This window comes from Macrotis lagotis, chromosome 2 (assembly GCF_037893015.1).
Source record: "Macrotis lagotis isolate mMagLag1 chromosome 2, bilby.v1.9.chrom.fasta, whole genome shotgun sequence".
NCBI classification, from domain to species: Eukaryota; Metazoa; Chordata; class Mammalia; order Peramelemorphia; family Peramelidae; genus Macrotis; species Macrotis lagotis.
Window position 1 is genome coordinate 313,873,553 of NC_133659.1, and position 18,215 is coordinate 313,891,767.

The 18,215-nt window shown below is 35.9% G+C and overlaps 1 protein-coding gene across 2 annotated transcripts in view; it reads right to left on the minus strand.

Moving 5' to 3' along the window:
• The window catches only part of CCDC38 (coiled-coil domain containing 38), a 51,969-nt gene that overhangs the window by 7,386 nt on the left and 26,368 nt on the right, over positions 1-18,215 (minus strand). Inside the window, exons 11-16 of one of the 2 annotated variants that reach the window (XM_074226618.1) lie at positions 12,646-12,703; positions 9,059-9,122; positions 8,475-8,552; positions 6,270-6,421; positions 4,937-5,072; positions 3,127-3,332 (exon numbers count right to left, since the gene is read on the minus strand). In XM_074226618.1, coding sequence (XP_074082719.1) covers positions 3,127-3,332; positions 4,937-5,072; positions 6,270-6,421; positions 8,475-8,552; positions 9,059-9,122; positions 12,646-12,703 — 694 coding nt within the window. The remainder of the gene's footprint in view (positions 1-3,126; positions 3,333-4,936; positions 5,073-6,269; positions 6,422-8,474; positions 8,553-9,058; positions 9,123-12,645; positions 12,704-18,215) is intronic. The other variant, XM_074226619.1, reaches the window with a different exon arrangement.

An 18,215-nucleotide genomic window follows, 5' to 3' on the forward strand; every position in this document is an offset into this window, starting at 1 on the left:
AAATCATTTTAATTATATACTTTGCAGTCAAAGGTGAAAAATATCTGCATAATCAGTTCAAACAAAATGTGGAACTGACTGTGCAAAATTTAGGCTTAAAACTGTAGAAAGTAGGGAAAACTATCAGAATACTTTATGAATATGAAGCAAAAGTGGCAAATCGATTTAAGAGACTCAATCTGGTATATAGAATAATTGAAGAATTATGGATGGAGGTTTGAAAAATTGTAATGGAGGCAGCAAAAAAAAAATTTAAAACAAAAAAAGAAAAGCAAGAAAGCAAAATGGATATCTGATGACCCTTTACAAATAACTAAAAAAAGGACAGTGAAAGGGAAAGGATAAAAAGAAATACCAAACTGAATACAGAATTCCAAAGAATAACAAGGGTAAATACAGAGGTTTTCTTAAATGAGCAATGTACAGAAATAGAAGAAAACAATAGAATGGGAGAAAATAAGAGAGCTCTCCAAGAAAATTAAGAACTATCAAGGGAATGTTTCATGAAAAAAATGGACATAAAAGACAAAAATTGTAGAAGATATTATGGTAGAAAATATTCAATAGAGGTGGCAAGAATACACAGAACCATAAAAAAAGGATCTTAATACTACCAATAGCCATGGTAGTGCGAATACAGCTCTAGAGCCTGACATTTTGGAGACTAAAATTAAGGACTTAGGAAACATTGCTAACAAAAAAGGCTTGTGCAGTAATGGAATTCCAAATGAACTATTTAAAACCCTTAAAAATGACACTGTTTAAAAGGGTTGTACTCAAAAGTGATGCCAGGAAATTAGAAAACTCAACAATGACTACCTGCTTGTAAAAGATCAGTTTACATCCCATTCCTAAAGAAATGTTCAGATTAGTGAAAAGATGCCAAAAAGATCATGCTTAAGATTTTGAAACCTAGACTTTGGCAAAATGTGGACTGATGGTTACCAGAGCAGGTTGTTTTTTGAAGAGGCAGAGGAACTAGAGGCCCAGTTGTCAACATTTACTGGATTATGGAGAAAGCAAGGGAGTTCCAGAAAAAAATTCTACTTCTGCTTTATTGATTCCATTAAAAAAGTCTTTGAAAAAGATAGTTAAAAAAAATCTACTTATCAGAGACGGCTAGGTGGTGCAGTGGATAGAGCACAGGCCCTGGAGTTAGGAGTTCAAATCTGACCTCAGACACTTAATAATTACCTAGCTGTGTGGCCTTGGGCAATCCACTTAGCTCCATTGCCTTGCAAAAAAACAAAAACAAAAACAAAACCTAAAAATACCCAAAATCTACTTATCTATGGATCACAATAAAATGTAGCAAATGCTAAAGAGATGGGAATACCAGATCATTTTCCTAGTCTCCCAAGGAACCTATATGCAGACTAAGAAGCCACAGTTGGAACCAAACATGGAAAAACTGATTGTTATGACTGGGAAAGGAATACAAAACTGTATATTGATGCCTTATTTATTTAACTTAGAAATGCCAGAGTGGCTGATTCAAAGCTGGAATTAAGGTTACCAAACAGATATCAACAATTTCATATATGTAGATGATATCACTCTGGTGACAGAAAGTGAAAAAATAAATATAAGGAGAAATGTGAAAGAGTGTTAAAAAAAACTCTAAAATCGTAGCAACTGGCCCCATCACTTCTTGGCAAATAGAGGGAAAAAAATTGAAGAAGTGTCAGATTTTATATTCTTGGGCTCAAAGATCACTACGGGTAGTGATTACAGCTGTGACATTAAAAGATGCTTGCTCTTTGGAAGGAAAGCTATAGCAAATTCAGCATTCTAAAAAGCAAAGACATCATTTTGCCAACAAAAGTCTATACAGTCAAAGCTACAATTTTTCCAGTAGGAATGGATGACTATAAGAAAAACTGAGTACCACAGAATTAACACTTTCAATTCCGGAGAAGACTTTTGAGAGTCCCTTGGACAGCAAGATCAAAGCCATCAATATTTAAAGAATTTAATTCAGGCAATTCACTGGAAGGTCAAATTCTGTAGCTAAAACTTAAATTCTTTGGCTAAATACTGAGAAGACAAAACTCCTTGGAAAATGCCCCAATATTGGGAAACATTGAAGGCAAAAGGAAAGGGGGATGATTAGAGGATGAGATGGATATATCAAGGAAGCAATGAACATAAACTTGAATAGACTTTAGGAGATAATGGAGGATAGAAGGTCCTGTGGTTCATGGATCACAAATAGTCCAACATGACTCAACACAACAAGTTGGATGCAGCAACCACATGAGATTGTTTCTGCTGCTCCTATTTTAAAAACAGTTTTAATAGTACACTTTGCTAGTAAAATGCAGTGGTCAGGGAATCCTGTTAATTATATAAGAAGGGAAGACTTTTGTCACCCACCTATCCAGATCAGAATTTGGGGGGGGGTGGGAATGTTAGCAAGGCTTCCCTGAGTGCAAAGAACCACACTCAAATACTGATTCTTTCCATTGATTAGAGTTGGACAAGTCTCTTCCATCTTCTTCAAAACCCAGTAGCATGCAAGGAATAACTATTTGTTAGAGAATGCATTTTTTACTCCCACTTTGGATTTTTATAGTTCATAGAAGGATAGATTTAGATCTGGAAGAGACCTTAGAAATCATTCCGATCAATCTTCTCATTTTGCAAATGAGGAAACAGAGTCCCAGGGAGATCAAGCATCTTACCCATGGTCAAACCACTAGTAAATGTCAGAGACTAGGCTTGGATTCAGATTTAAGAGTTGGATTTCAGACTTAAGAGTTGACTTTGTGAACTATTATCCCCTTCGGTGGCCAATATAATGAAGTGTATCTCCAAACTTATCTAGGTCAGTCTGTGGGCCACAGTTCCATATGCTTATTAAATGCTGACTGATTAATTAGAATCTGCCAGAGTTTACAATCTGCAAAACAGAGAGTCACCTCTAAGTGATTATAAGATGAAAGAACAAATTTTTGGTGTAAGAGTGAATTCATAAACAATGGATGAATATATAATTCTCCCTCATTAGGAATTCAAACTTTATGACTCTTAGTCATCCTTGGGTCTATACCCTACCAAAAAAAATGCAGACTTGAAATCAATAATAAGGCTACTTGTTTTGAATGCAAAAAACTTAGATCATACTTTTGTCTTCTTTCCCTCTGTTTCGCTTTTTCAATGAGTTCGATGTTTTCTTTAGGAACAGATTCAATCAGGTCACTTAGCTCCACCAATCGAGACTCTACTTTGACCAACTTTTGAACTGGGTTGAGGTTGGCCACATCCACTTCTCCAATGCAGAACTTGTACACTTGGTTGACTTTTTTACTCAGGGACTCTATCAGTTTTTCCTAAGTTTGAAAAGAAAAGGGTGACAGAAAACATAAATATCCATCATCAATGTAGCATCATGGAATTAATTAGAAAATGCATATCAAATTGCATACACTTCTGAAAATCTGATCTGTGATGATCATCTACCTTCCCTAACCTAGTCCACACTTCCAAGAGGTGCATGAGGGCTGAGTTGATAAATTATAGCTTCACTTTTGTGGTATCCTTTATGCATGGTCGGACAGGTTCACTCACTTTCCTTCTACTCTATATGAAACCTGACAGAATCCTGTAAAGATTCTCATAAATTCTAATATGATTCTCATAAAAATTCAGTGATTTTTTTACAAAAATTTTTTCTCCAAACACTCCTTTAGGTTTGTGAGAGAACAGAGTCTGTATCAATTGGTTAGAATTTACTAAATGTTGAAAAAAAGAATTTATTAAATGTCAGCTACTCTGTTAAGGACTCTATCTTCTATAACTTTGTAGACCCATTACCTAACACAGTGTAGGCCCAGAACCTAACACAATGTAGACCCAATATCTAACACAGTACCTGCAGAAGATCAGGGGATTTTACCATTGCAAGGAACCTCAGAGCTCACCTAGTTCAATTTCTTCATATAGCAGATGAAGAAACTGAGTCTTGGAAAAGTGATATGGTTTGCGCAGATACACAAGGAGTGAGTGGTCAAGTTAGGACAGTATCCTCAGGTCCTCTGCCTCCAAATGGGCACTATGAAGCCTCTTTTTTTTATAAATATGTTTGAAATAGTTGCTAATTTGAGCAGGATGGGGAAAAAATCCATCTATTCAAAGGTAGGCTTACTGAGTTAAATGTAATTAAATGTAAAAATCACTTTTCCTTTGATGGTTTTACCATTGCCTTAAATGCAGAGCTCCTGATCTTTATGTGTCGGGGACTCTTCAGACAGGCTGAAGCCTACAGACCCCTTTCTCAGAATAATGTTTTGAAGCTTTTTTTTTGCAAGGCAATGGGGTTAAGTGACTTGCCCAAGGTCACACAGCTAGGTAATTATTAAGTGTCTGAGGCTGGATTTGAACTCAGGTCCTCCTGACTCCAGGGCCAGTGCTCTATCCACTGTGCCACCTAGCCAACCCCAGAATAATGTTTTTCAATGCATAAAGTAAAACACATAGGAATATAAAGTAAATCAATAATAGTAAAATACAATTATTAATTTTTTTAAAGAATAGGTTCATGCAATTATGCTTTGGGGATGGGACTGAAGCAATATGGCAGCATAGCTATGGTTTATTCTAGTTTCTCTGATTTTTTAAAAAAGTTTTTGATGTTTGGAGTGGAGCAATCATATTAATAACATTCTAGTAAGAATATTAATTTTTTTCAGGAAAAAAGAATAAGTTCATGGATCTCATCATAAGAAGTCCTGAATTAAAAAGAAATTCAATTTCATGGGGAAAAAACCTTCAATGAAAGATATTCTTCTAATTACTATTAGATATTCCAAGAACACCAATCCACATAGTTTTGCATATTTCATATTCATGTAAGTGGATTCTCAAACATGTTACATATATATTTATACATATATACATGCATGCTTACATACTATCTATTAGATTAAGCCATTACCTGAATTTCTGAATTAAATTCTCCAAAATTAAATAGCCGTGACCTTAATTCCAATTCGGCTGCTTTTTCTTCTTCTCGAGCACAGTTATTCCTAAGCATTTCTTTTTGATCCAGTAGAGCTTCTATATTGCTGTTCCTATTACAAAAGAAGAAAAAGACAGCATAGTCAATAAATACAGAGCTTTAATTGGGAGAATTCCTGGAATTAGGGGACAAGCTAGCGGCTCTGACCCTCTATCTAAGAAGAATCAAAGGAATTAACTAGACATGAAAGTCACTGGATTCACTAGATACATAAATTGCTGCACCACATAGTTTATAATTGGACCATTGAGTTGAGTAAGGTTTCCCAAATTCAGACAATTAGACCATAGTATCTCCCCAACTCTGAAGCTATAGTCCATAACTATACAACTTAGGTGGGTGCCATCTACATAACCATCCATTCATTTTACACAGTGACGTCTCAATCTTTAATATGAAGAACTGATGACAATATCACCACCTTCCTGCCTAGAACATTTAGTAACCTCACTCTTTCCTACACAAATCAGAAAATATTGGTAGCAACTGATGGGTTTGTTTTAAGTATTGGAATGCTGTGTCACCAAGCTCCAGAAAGAAGACATACCTTCCAAGAGGTCGTACCAGGTTATCATAGTGTTTTTTTATCCTTCATTAGAGAAACCCTGGCTCTCTTCTTCTTAGGACCTTCATTAACCACTATAATTATTTTTCTTTGTTTTTCCCCTAAAAATACATTTTATTGATATCTTTTCATTTTTATAACAGACTTTAGAAGGCTATTTACTTCCTGTATACATCACCTTCTGCCTGTCAGAGATACATCTCTTATAACAAAGAATTTTATTTTTTTAAAAAAAAGCAAAAACATTCATCAATATTTTTCAACATATTAAAAAAATCAGACATCATACACAATGTGAACAGATCTCCAATACCCACTCTATGCAAATAATCATAATTATTATATGTGGCTTAGTCACAAAGCAAAGGGACATTATGGTGTGGTGTCTAGAGGCTAGCTTCAGAGTTAAGATCATGAAACCTCATGTTTTGTGGACCTCTAAATGCGCCATATAACTTTCTAATTCTCTAAGTATGAACATCCTGCATTAGTTGAGTCTACTTTCTCTTCTGGTAATTCCCTAGAGAAATTAAATCATAGGTTCAATCCCTATCTAGATTTTTAAAAGTAACATTAAAAAAAACAACTTAACCACCAACAAACAACCTCACTCCCCCAAATCCCAGCTCCAGATAGGAAAAAGCACCACATTTAGAATTTCCTTCTTTGTTTTGAATGGCTTACACTTTATCTTGTATAATCTTTTCTCTTTTTGATACATCATCCAGAGTTTCATCAACCTCTTGAGAATACTGTACCAAAGTAAGATTCTGCTCCTCCAGCTCAGTGAGGACCTGAAGCAACTCTTCTGGTTCTTTGAAGTAAAGCTCTGGTTCCTAATCAATTTTTAAAAGACATGGGGTTTATATTAGATTATTAGGAGGAAGGGGAGGGAGAAATTGTGGAACTCAAAATCTTACCAAAAAATGGATGTTGAAAACTATCTTTACATGCAATTGGAAAAAAATAAAAATAAAAAAGAAGATATGGTGGGGAAACTAGGTTAATTCCTCTTTAGAGACCCACTCCATAAAGCACAAACGTTACTTTAGGCTGATTTAAAAAAAGTTTAAAATGATGTCACAGGGTGAACCACCACAGAGTAGTTCTAGAGAGGTACAGAAGAGGGATTGAACAGGGATGGGAGTCATGTAAAAAATAGGCTGCATTCTGAAAGGGTAGTCAAGTGGTTATTTGGTTAAGCAGGAAACGTTCACAAAGGGAAGAAGCGGGAAAAGTTGAGGAGAAGCAGAAAGAACAAGAGGAGAAGAAAAAAGCTCTGGAGAGCATCAACCAATCAATAAACATTGATTTTGTTTTGGTTCAGTTGCTTTCCTTGGCAAAGATATGGGGGGATTTGCCATTTTCTTCTCCAGTTCATTTTACAGATGAGGAAACTGAGGTAAACAGGGTTAAGTGACTTGTCCAGGGTCACAGAGCTAGGAAGTGCCTGGGGTCAGATTTGAACTCGGGGAAAATGAATCTTGCTGATTCTAGATCCAAAATTCTATGCACAGAGTTATTCACCTAGCGGGCCCTAGCGCCACCCACTGTGTAAGACTCTGAGAATACAAAACCAAAAACGAAACAGTCTCTTATCTCACATGATACTAATAATAATAATAATAATAACAACAAATGCCTATCATCTAAGTCCTTTGTGTATGTTCTCTTGCTTAATTCTCACAATTCTGAAGGATACATGCTAATATCTCCATTTTACAAACGATGAAAACTGAGGTTGAGAATTATATGGCTGCTAAGCATCTCAGAATTCAAATTCAGGTTTCCCTTAGTCATGGTCCAAAGTGTTATCTACTACGCCACCTAAATTCTCTAGGCTTAATTAAGTTTTAATGGGGTGGAGGGGGAATTTTATTGTACTTATAAACTATATAAGTATACAAACATATAAACTACATGTAACATGTAAAAGGGAAAAGGGAGGGAGGGGGAATAGAGATGAAATTTTAAAATGGCAAAGAGGGGAAATGGGTGAAGGAAGAATCTAAGTTTCTTGAGGGAAGGGACTGTTATGTCCTTGGTTTGTTTTTTTTTTATTGTAACCATAGTTCCAAAGTCTATTGGTATGGGATTCTCTCCTTATTGGTAGAAAACAATGCCTTGCACCTGTTTCTGGAGTGGGGTAGTGGGGTAGAATTGGTAAGGAAGTGGGGGAGAGAGGTGAGGGGAGAAGAAAGGAGGGGGAAGAAGAGAGAGAGAGAGAGAGAGAGAGAGAGAGAGAGAGAGAGAGAGAGAGAGAGAGAGAGAGAAGTTTTCAGTCTCTTTGAGCTTTACAATGGTTTCAGATGATTCCAGTTTTCCAGAAAGAAATTGGATGATGCCAGTCCCACTTAATTTTGCTGAAAGAAAAGGCTAGCAAGAAATGGGCATGGGAAGAGCATTTGGCAGTCTCCGTCATGTCCCCAACCTCATCTGATTGTACAAAGGGAGAACTTTCCCTTGGGTGAAATCTAGGACTCTCTCTCTCTTAGTTGATCTGAGTAAGCTCCCAATGGGAGAGCTCCTTTGCTCTGTATTGTCCAGCATATATTCCTTCTCTGAATACTTTCTCTGATTTCTGTTTTGATATAATTTGAATAAATGGATTTCTTTGATAATTGTTAGGTGTGTGCAATATGGAATTGATGTTTGGTGGGAAAGGAGTCAAGTCTTGCATAGAAAATTTGGGGGTCCTCTTTCCCCCAGTAATGAAAAAGTCATCAGAAATTAGATTGAACCTGAATATTTAAGGGAGCAGTTAGATATAAATGTAGCTCAGAACCCTCTCTCTCTCTCACTCTCTCTGAAGAGAATACTTCTCCAGGCAGGAATTAAAGTATTTCTTGGAGAAGGAAGGGGAGAGAAGGGACTAAAGATGTATTTTACCTTCCTTGAAGCCGCATAGCAATACCCCCACGCCACATGTGAGGACAGCCTACACAATACCAGTATATACAATCGTGCCTGTCAATCAAACAAAGAAACCACATGAAAAGAAAAGGAACAATGAAAAGGGGAAAAAGAGCCCTTGGTTTGAATTCTAGTGATGGCATCTAATATGCATTTGCTCTTATGTAAGTTTATTTTTAGATTCAGTTTCCTCAGCTATAAAATGAAGGATTGGATTATCAAGCCCCAACTCTTTTAATCCACCGAATTTAAGGAATGAGGAAAAGAAGAGAGGGAGAAGAGAGGGCTGGTAAAAAGTAGGGAAATAGCAAAGTGTGTTTTCTAGCTCTCATATTTTATGGAAAGTACTTAGTCCTCCTAAAAACTGCATTTCATCTAGGTGTATCTTGATAACAATGTTGAAATTACTTGTAAATAGAAAGAGCATCTATATAACCTTAAGGAAAGTTTGAAAAGTTTTTGCAATTCCCTAAAGAAAAAGATTTTAAAAGAAGATATATGTCCATAATATTTCCCACTGAACAAGTATTTAAATAAATCAAGAAATATCATTTGATTACCAAATCGCACTCTGTATCATCAATATTAAAATCAAAACTTTCTTCTGAACTAACACTTGCAGTCCTATCAAAAAAAAAAAGAAAAATTCAGTTCCTGATTTTTGAGTCTTCCCCCCCACTTATTTTGTGTTGTATTTTTTTTCCAACTGTTATTTTTGGTGGGGAAAAAAATCATAGAATAAAATTTGATTTAGTAGATCTTTAGAAATCCAATTCTAAGAAGTAACACCTATTTCAGCAACTTGCTTGGTCTCTAAGGGACCTTAGGGATGTCTCAATATATTCTCTGTTCCATCAGTCTTTCAATCAACCAAATACTGATCCCTTCATAGTGATGGATATTCATATAGGCTTGGGTATTGGCTTCTTTCTTCTTTCTACTTGCCCATATCTGTGTGAGGTACCGTAAAGAGCAATGGTTATAAAATATGCAAAACTTATCAATAGCCATAGGGGGGGAAGGCTCTAAATCAATAACTAATATATAATGGAAATTAAAGTGACTTAAAGTTCTATTTCATATCCAACAGATTGGCAAAGCTGACCAAAAAAAGGAAAACTGTATTAGTTGGTTATTGCTCTATTGAAGACAGCTGTGGATTGGGATCAACCAATCTGGAAAGCAATTTAGAACTATGTCATGAAATTTTGCATATCCTTTGACCTAGTAATTTTGCTATTAGGCCTTATACCTCACAGAGATCAAAGAAAGAGGGGGGGGAAAGCTCATATGTTTAAAATTATTTTATCAACATATTGAAAAAAAATCAGACATTGTACACGATATGGACAGCTCTCCAATTCTTACGTTATGCAAATAATCATTCTAATTATTATATGTAGCTTAGGCACAATGTAAAGAGGCATTGTGGTGTGGGGTCTAGCGTCTAGCTTCGGAGCTAAGATCATGAAATTTCAAGTTTTGTGGATTTCTAAGCGCATCATATAACTTTCTAACTGTATAAGCTGGAGACAAGGTGCCAACAACCTGCATTAGTTGAAACTACTTTCTCTTCTGAGAACTCTTTTTTGTTGCAGCAAAGAAATAAGAAACAAAGAAGCTGCTCATCAATTGGAGAATGGATCAGTAAATTATGGTTTCTGTAATATTATTATGCTGCATGAAATGATGAAAAGGATAGTTTCAGGAAAAATTTGTATGAACATGGGGAACAATTTATACTATAGCAAAAACATCGTAAAGACAAACAATTTTGATACACAAGCATGCTGATCATAATTAATGATTCTAAGAGGAGCATTGATAAAACATGTTACCAACTCTACACAGAAAGATAATGGACATAACATTCCAACATGGCTAATATGGGAATTAACTTTTCTTGCTTATGTATATTTGTTACAAGGGGGGGTGGAAATGAGAGGGAAGGAAATGAGATTTTTGTAGTGAAGCATGGAAGAACTCATCAAAGAGAACTGCCCCAAAGTGAAATGTACTGTTCCAGCAGGCTATAGGTTCTGCCTTGGTGGAAGGCTCCATATATAAGTTGGAAGAACATTTGTTGGGGATATTATGAAGATTTGTATGGATTAGACTAGTTGGCTAACGAGAAACATATCCATTGTCAACAAGGAAATGTCATAAATTTAAAAAACCATAATACTTAATCATTTAAAAAAAAAACTTTGTACCTGCTAAATGTTAATGTCCCAAGACTTAAGCACTGACTTGCACACCCAAGTTATGGCCCTGACTCCTCCAGGTCACAGTGATCTCCACAATTTCAGAATGTACTTTGTAGTGTTTCTCAATCCATAAATACCTTTATGGAAGCAAGGGAGATGCTACAAGGAGCCCTGAGAACCAAATGCAAATACACAAGTACAAAAAAATGTAACTTCCTTGAGGGACAGGAATCGAACAGAATTCCTGGCATTATTTGCTGTTGGTTGTTCAGTTGTGATGTCCTATTCTTTGGAACCCCATTTAGGATTTTCTTGGCAAAAATCGACTTTTCTGCTCCCATTCATTTTACAGATGAGGAAACTGAGGCAAACAGGGTTAAATAACTTGCCCAGAGTCACATGGCTAGGAAGTATCTGAGGCTAGACTTGAATTCACCACCTGGGTGCTCTCCTAGCATATAAAAGACACATAAATGCTTGCTGAATGACTATAGATAGAATAAACAATATATCTTACTATATACATAATATTGCCATACTTTTATCCATATTTCTCTTTCTCTGGATCTATTATTTATTTATTTTTAACAAACCTGAACATTGTGATATAGGAGTAGGGACACTGAGATCAAGTGGAACAGTTTTCAAATCCCACTTACTACCTGAGTGACTTTGAGGAAGTCTCTTAAACTCTCTGGGTCTGTTTCCTCATCTGTAAAATGAGGGGGTTAGACTAAATCCAACTCTAGACCCATGAAGGTATAATTTTTCACAGGAACAGTAGCAGATCCTACTTTGGGTGATTAAACGATGATGAAAGTGGTGCTGGAAAATGGGAGCAGTGACTTCAGCAAGAAGGGACTGCTGATATCTATACCTGCAGAATCAATCAGGAGAGGAAGAGATACATTCTCCAAGGCAAAAAGACCCCATAGCTAGAGGTTGTGTTGAATGCCAGAGATGGTTCCACTGTTCCTCAATGGGGAGGCAATGCCAAGGATTCTCCACTGGGAGGCAATGGGGGGTGGGGGTAAAGACTAATACCTGTAAGGAGACAACTTCAGAGAATGTTATCTCATTGTAAAGTTGCCTGATGCCATTTCTACATTACCATTATCCTTCCCCCATTCCCTCTTCCCCTAGAAGCAGCTAGATCTGAACTAGGCAGGAAGACCTGAATTCAAATCCTGCCTCAGACTCTACACAACTCAATTTACCGCTGTCTGCCTCAGTTTCCCATCTGTAAAATGGGGATGATAACACCTAACTCCCATATTGTGATATAATATTTGGAAAGCACACCACTTGGGTCAAAGGATGCCCAATGCTTATTACCTATCCCAGCATAAGGAATAAGATCAGCAGAAAATATTCTGTTGAGTATCACTAGACTGAATCTGCTATTATGTCATCATAGGGTCACAGGTTAAGAGCTAGCAAAGGTCATTTACAACAATCCTATTATTTTACAGATTAAGAAACTAAGAACCCAAGAAACTGAAATGACTTGCCCAAGATCACAGAGGCCTAGGATTCCTTACTCCAATTGAAGGACACATTCTGCTTCATCCTGTGTCTCCTCTAGTATCACTGTTCCAAAGCTTCTTCCCTCCCCATCTTGGTACCTTGGAGTTAGCATATGTCTCTGCCTCCCAATGACAGAGCCCAAGGCAATGCAATCTGAGTTCCCTCGGTTTCACTGTTCCACTTCAGATCTGTGTCTTCATTCCCTCCTTTCTGCTTTCCAACTGCTTGCACTGAAATCACCCTTAAAACCTCATCAAGACAAGGAGATGATCACGGACTCCCAAAGGCTTTGCTAGGGAGATCCTGCCAAGCTCTATTTTTATAGGTGACCGCATGTCTCATAGTCTTTTGGTATGGACTGCTGAGAATAGCTATAACTATTTCAAGAGAGGTAATTAAATTTCATACTTTACCTTGATGGTGAGCGTCTCTTTATTTCAAATGAACCTCTCCTGATCTTTCTTACATTTTCTTGAAGGTTGGTTTGTGAGGTTTGTTTTAAAGAAAAAAATTATAGTCACTGATATGCAGTTTCTGTGTGGATATATTCATTACATTTTGTTACCAATTTGTTATCACATTGAAGGTAAGTTAAAGCTTAATTTCCTCATATGCTAAAATCTAACTTCTTCAGAGGCTGATTTAAAAATATAAGGATCCTTGGAGGTCATGGAGGATGACCCACTCATTTTACATATGAGGAAATCAAGACCCAGGAGGTCTTAACCTAGAGTACCATAGGTCTTGATGAGAGTCTTATAGCTAGTATCTGAGGACTGCATCATGCCTTTAGCTCTCTGTCATTTCTTACCCACTAATTCCCAAGTCTTTTAAATTCTGTCCTCCTTGACCTCTCCTTTCTCTCCCTCACTTCCCAAATCCCTTCTTTACCTTCCTTCCCAATTCCAATTTTCATTAGTCTTACCTGAACTACTACTTAAGAGTGCCTAACTGTCCTCCCTACTCCTGTATTCTCTTTTTCTAATGTTTAGGGCTGATTGTATCATCTCTATCTACCCTATCCAACTGAAAAACCTTCTTTGGCTCCCTATCACCTATCAAATTCCCAAATCCTTGCATTCAAAGTCCTGGTACTTACTTTTCCAGCCTTCTCTCATACCATTCCATTCCATTTTTATTAAGATCAAAGCTTTACAAATGTTGGAGGATAAGAGACAGAACTGGCACAGTCCAGCTCTTTTCTTTTACAAAGGGAAATCTAAGACCTCGAGTCAAACAGATACTAAATAGCAAAGCTGAAACTTCAACCCCTTCCAATCCAACACTCTTTCCACTAGACCACAGTTTTTCTACTAACTTATAGTGAATTATGGTTTTGTGTAGCCATTTTACCACTTCCATCTGAATCATAAGCTCCTCAATAAATGGCAGAAAGTATGTTTTATTCATCCTTGTGTTTGTCCTGGGACCAGCACACACACATTGATAGGTATTTAATCAACAACTTATTAAATGCCTCCCATGGGTCCTTTAACTGACCTTTGAGCATCACATTCTTTGTCTTTTCTGCCCTGCTCTCTCCCCAAAAGCTTATTTGTTATTAGAACTAAAGTTTAATAGCATTGTGCTAGCTTCTGGGGGTACAAGTCCAAAAATGAGACACTTCCTGACCTCAAAGAATTAAGGTAAGACTTAATAGACCAATGGAAAACTCAGTGGCACAATGATCCAGAGACAGGAAGACCTGAGTTCACATTTGGTTTTGAACATTTACTTGCTATGTGACCCTGTTTGCCTCAGTTTCCTCATCTTCAAATGAGCCGGAGAAGGAAATGGCAAACCCCTCTAGCATCTCTGCCAAGAAAACCCCAAATGAGAGCCCAAAGAGTTGGACATGACTGAAATGACCCAATATCAAAATGAGACATAATATTTATTTTGGAAGGGTTACATCTGTTTTACTGAAAGAGACTCATGACTAGTACGATCACAAGGAAACCAATCCTAAAAGTGTATACCTATGATTTCAAGATTCAGGGTTGGTCCTAGGTAAAATTAGAAGATAAATAAGGTTGGGTTTTTGGGTACTATTCTAGATCTCTTTTCCAATAATTCCCTCCTCTATTCCCAAGATACCTAATAACTATATACTCCCCCGCTGTCATTTGGACATCAGTTTTTTTACCTTTTCTGTCCTGCACTCCCCCAAAGAGTTTATTTGTAGTTAGATCTAAGGTTTAAAAATTCCAAGTATAAGCTATAAGATTGGAGCTGCAGCTAGGATTTCCAGGGAGCTCCCTGGTTAAGGAAACTTTTTTTTTTAATCAAAGGTGTTCAGTGCTAAATTTTTGATATATAATCTTAGGGAATTGTCCAGAGAATTATCCAGAAAATCAAGAAACTCAATGACTTGCCCAGGGTAAAATTATTAGAATGAATCAAAGTCAGAACTTGACTTCAAATCTTCTTGAGTCTGAGGCAGTTTCTCTATGCTGTACTGCTTCTCTTAAAATATAGATAATCAAAATTTTAAATAACTACGTTCTCTCCATTAAGTTTGGTGTGTGACATGAAGAACATAAGAATAAAAGAAGTGTGTTATCATAAAATTATCAACTAATCATATATATATATATGTCTATCCTATCTATCTATCTATCTATCTATCTATCTATCATCTATCTATCTATCTATCTATTTCTCTATTTATTCTTTTTATATTTGTTCTATAGAGGGGCAGTGGGGCAGCTAGGTGGCACAGTGGATACGGTGAAGGGACTGGAGTCAGGAAAAACCCATCTTGTTAGTTCAAAACTGACCTCAGACACTAGCTGTATGACCTTGGGCGAGTCATAATCCTGTTTGCCTCAGTTTTCTTATCTGTAAAATGAGCTTGAGAAGGAAATGGCAGACCACTCCAATATCATTGCCCAGAAAACTCCAACAAAGAATTGGACACGACTAAAATGACTGAACAGCCATAACATGAAACTTAACCAGGGTTGAACAAGAACAACAACATGACTTGCCAGTCAAGTCATACTCCCTTTTCTGGCATCCGAAGGGTTTTATACTCTGGAAATGTGGTACCTTTCCAATTCTCATGTTATGTCACCAATCCACCACCTCTGCAGTAGCAAAACCAAACTATTCACTGCTCCTGTTGTATCTACTCAGCAGCTCCTTCATATGTCTCCATTGAATGATCTCCCATTCAGCAAATGCTGGTTTCTTTGTAAAACCATCCCTGGTCACTAAGGACCCTAATTCTTAAAATCCTTTGCTTTATGCCTTTTGAATATGCTTACCCTATAGAAGACCTAGTCCAATCCCTCCAGGTGTCTTTCTCAATCAATTAACAAGTATTTATTAAGATCCTACTTATGTGTTTTATGAAAAACCAGTAAAATAGACAAGCCCTTGGTTAATTTGATTTTTTTTTTATCAAATTACTAGTATCAAAAATTAAAGGGTAAGTGCAACTGCAATGAAGATGAAATAAAGTAATTATTAGGAATAATTTTGCTCAATTATATGTTGGTAAAATTGACAATCTACAAAAATGTATGATTATTTATAAAAATATAAATTGCCCAGATTAACAGAAGAGGAAATAGAATAAATAATTCTTAGAAAAGGAAATTGAACAAGCTATAAATGAGTTACCAAAAAAATCATCAGGAACAAATTAATTTACAAGTTAATTCTATCAAATATTTAAGAAATGATCCCAATAACTATAAAACTATTTTAAAAATAGGTAAAGAAGAAGTCATACCAAATTCTTTCTATGACACAAATATGGTCTTGATACCTAAACCAGCAAAAGCAAAAATAGAGAAAGAAAACTATAGACCAAGCTCCCTAATGACTATCAATGCAAAAACCTAAAATAAAAATGCTAGGCAAGGAGATCACAATAATATATCACAAAATCATATGCTATAAGTTGGGAGATAGCAATATTATGAAACTATAAGTAAAACTGACCATCATTTATATTAAAAACAACAAAAATTGTTTCATTATATCAATAGCTGCAGAAAATATTTTTGACAAAATACCCATTCCCATTTGGGAAAAAAAGAAAGCATAGGAACAAAAGGAGTTGTTTTTTTTTAGCTGGTTTTTTTTTTTGGTAAGGCAATGGGGTTAAGTGGCTTGCCCAAGGCCACATGGCTAGGTAATTATTAAGTGTCTGAGGCCGGATTTGAACTCAGGTACTCCTGATTCCAGGACTGGTGCTCTATCCACTATGCCACCTAGCCACCCCTGGAGTTGTTTTTTTTTTTAATGAAAAATAGTATTTATTGAAAACCACAAGTAAGCAGTATTTGTAATAGGAACAAACTAGAAGTCTTCTCAATAAGATCAGGGGAAACCCTGATTATTGCCATAATTTATTATTGCCATAATCATTCAATATTATAATAAAAATGGTAGCTGTGGCAATAAGAAAAGAAAAAGAATTTGGAAGAATAAAAAAGGCATTAAAGAAATAAAATTTTCCATATAATATGATGTATATTTAGAAAACCCTAAAGAATCAATTAAAAAACTAGTTTAAGCAAAGAACAACTTTAATATAAAATAAATCCACTTAAATCATCAGCATTTCTATATATTACCAACTAAACCTAGCAAGAAGAGATACTAATTGCTTATAAGTAAGCTAAGTCACTCTAATGAAAATGAAAATTCTTACAGAAAAATATTATTTATTTATTTACTACCATGCCAATAAAGTGACTAAAGAATACCTTATAGAGTGTGTGTGTGTGTGTGAGGGGGGGAGAATTCATCAAGACTAGCAAAAATCTCTTTGGAAACGTGTGAAGGATGATGATTTAGTGGTAAAAAGATTTCAAACTACATTACAAAGTTGTAATCATCAAAACAATCTAGTATTGGATAAGAAAGAGAGTGATGGATCAGTGGGATAGATTAGACACACAATACATAATAATAAATGACCATTATAATCTAGATAAACCCAAAGAGCTAAACTTTTGGAGCAAGATCTCACCATTTGACAAAATGGACTCAGAAAGTTGCAAAGCAGTTTGGCAGAAACTAGGCATAGACCAATATCTCATATTGTTATCAAAATAAGATCAAATGGGTAAATCATTTAGAAATAAAGGATGACACCATAAATAAACTGGAGAGCACAGAAAATTTTACTTGTCAGAAAGAGCAATGGGTAAGGAAAACTTTCTGATCAAACAAAAGAGAGATCCTGAGGAATAAAATAAATTATTTTGGTTACATAAACAAAATCAATGCAATCAAGATAAAAGAAAAGCAGTCAAGATAAAAGATACAGCCAGTTTCTCTGATAAAGGCATCATTTTCAAATCTGTAAGGAACTGAGCCAAATATTTTTAAGAGCCATTTTCCAATTGATAACTATCTAAAGGATGTGAACAGGTAGCTTTCAGAAGAAGAAATCAAAACTATCAGTAATCACATGAGAAATAAGAAATACGAGCTAAAATAACTCTGAGGTTGTTTTGGCTAATATCACAGAACCTATTATATTGGCTAACATCCCAGAAAATGAGAAATAATAAATTCTGGAGAGTATATAGGAAAAAAGGGGTGCTAATGCATTGCTGGTGGAGTTGTAAATTTGGAACTATAGTCAAAGGACTATAAAACTGTGCATACCCTTTTACCTGGCAATACCACTACAAGGTTCCAAAGAGATCAAAGGAAAAGGAAAAGGACCTATATGTACAAAAGTATTTATAGCAGCTCTTGTTGTGGTGACAAAGTACTGGAAACTGAGGGACCTCCCATCAATTAGAAAATGATTGAACAAGTCAGGTATATGATTGTGATGGAATACTATTGTGCTGTAAGAAATAATGAAACAGGAGTGTTTTCAGTAAAAAGACTTATATGAAATGATACAAAGTAAAATGAGCAAAATCAGAAAATGCTGTATACAGTAATAGAAATACTCAACAATGATCAACTGTGGAAGACTCAGCTAATCAAGGCAACGATCCAAGACATT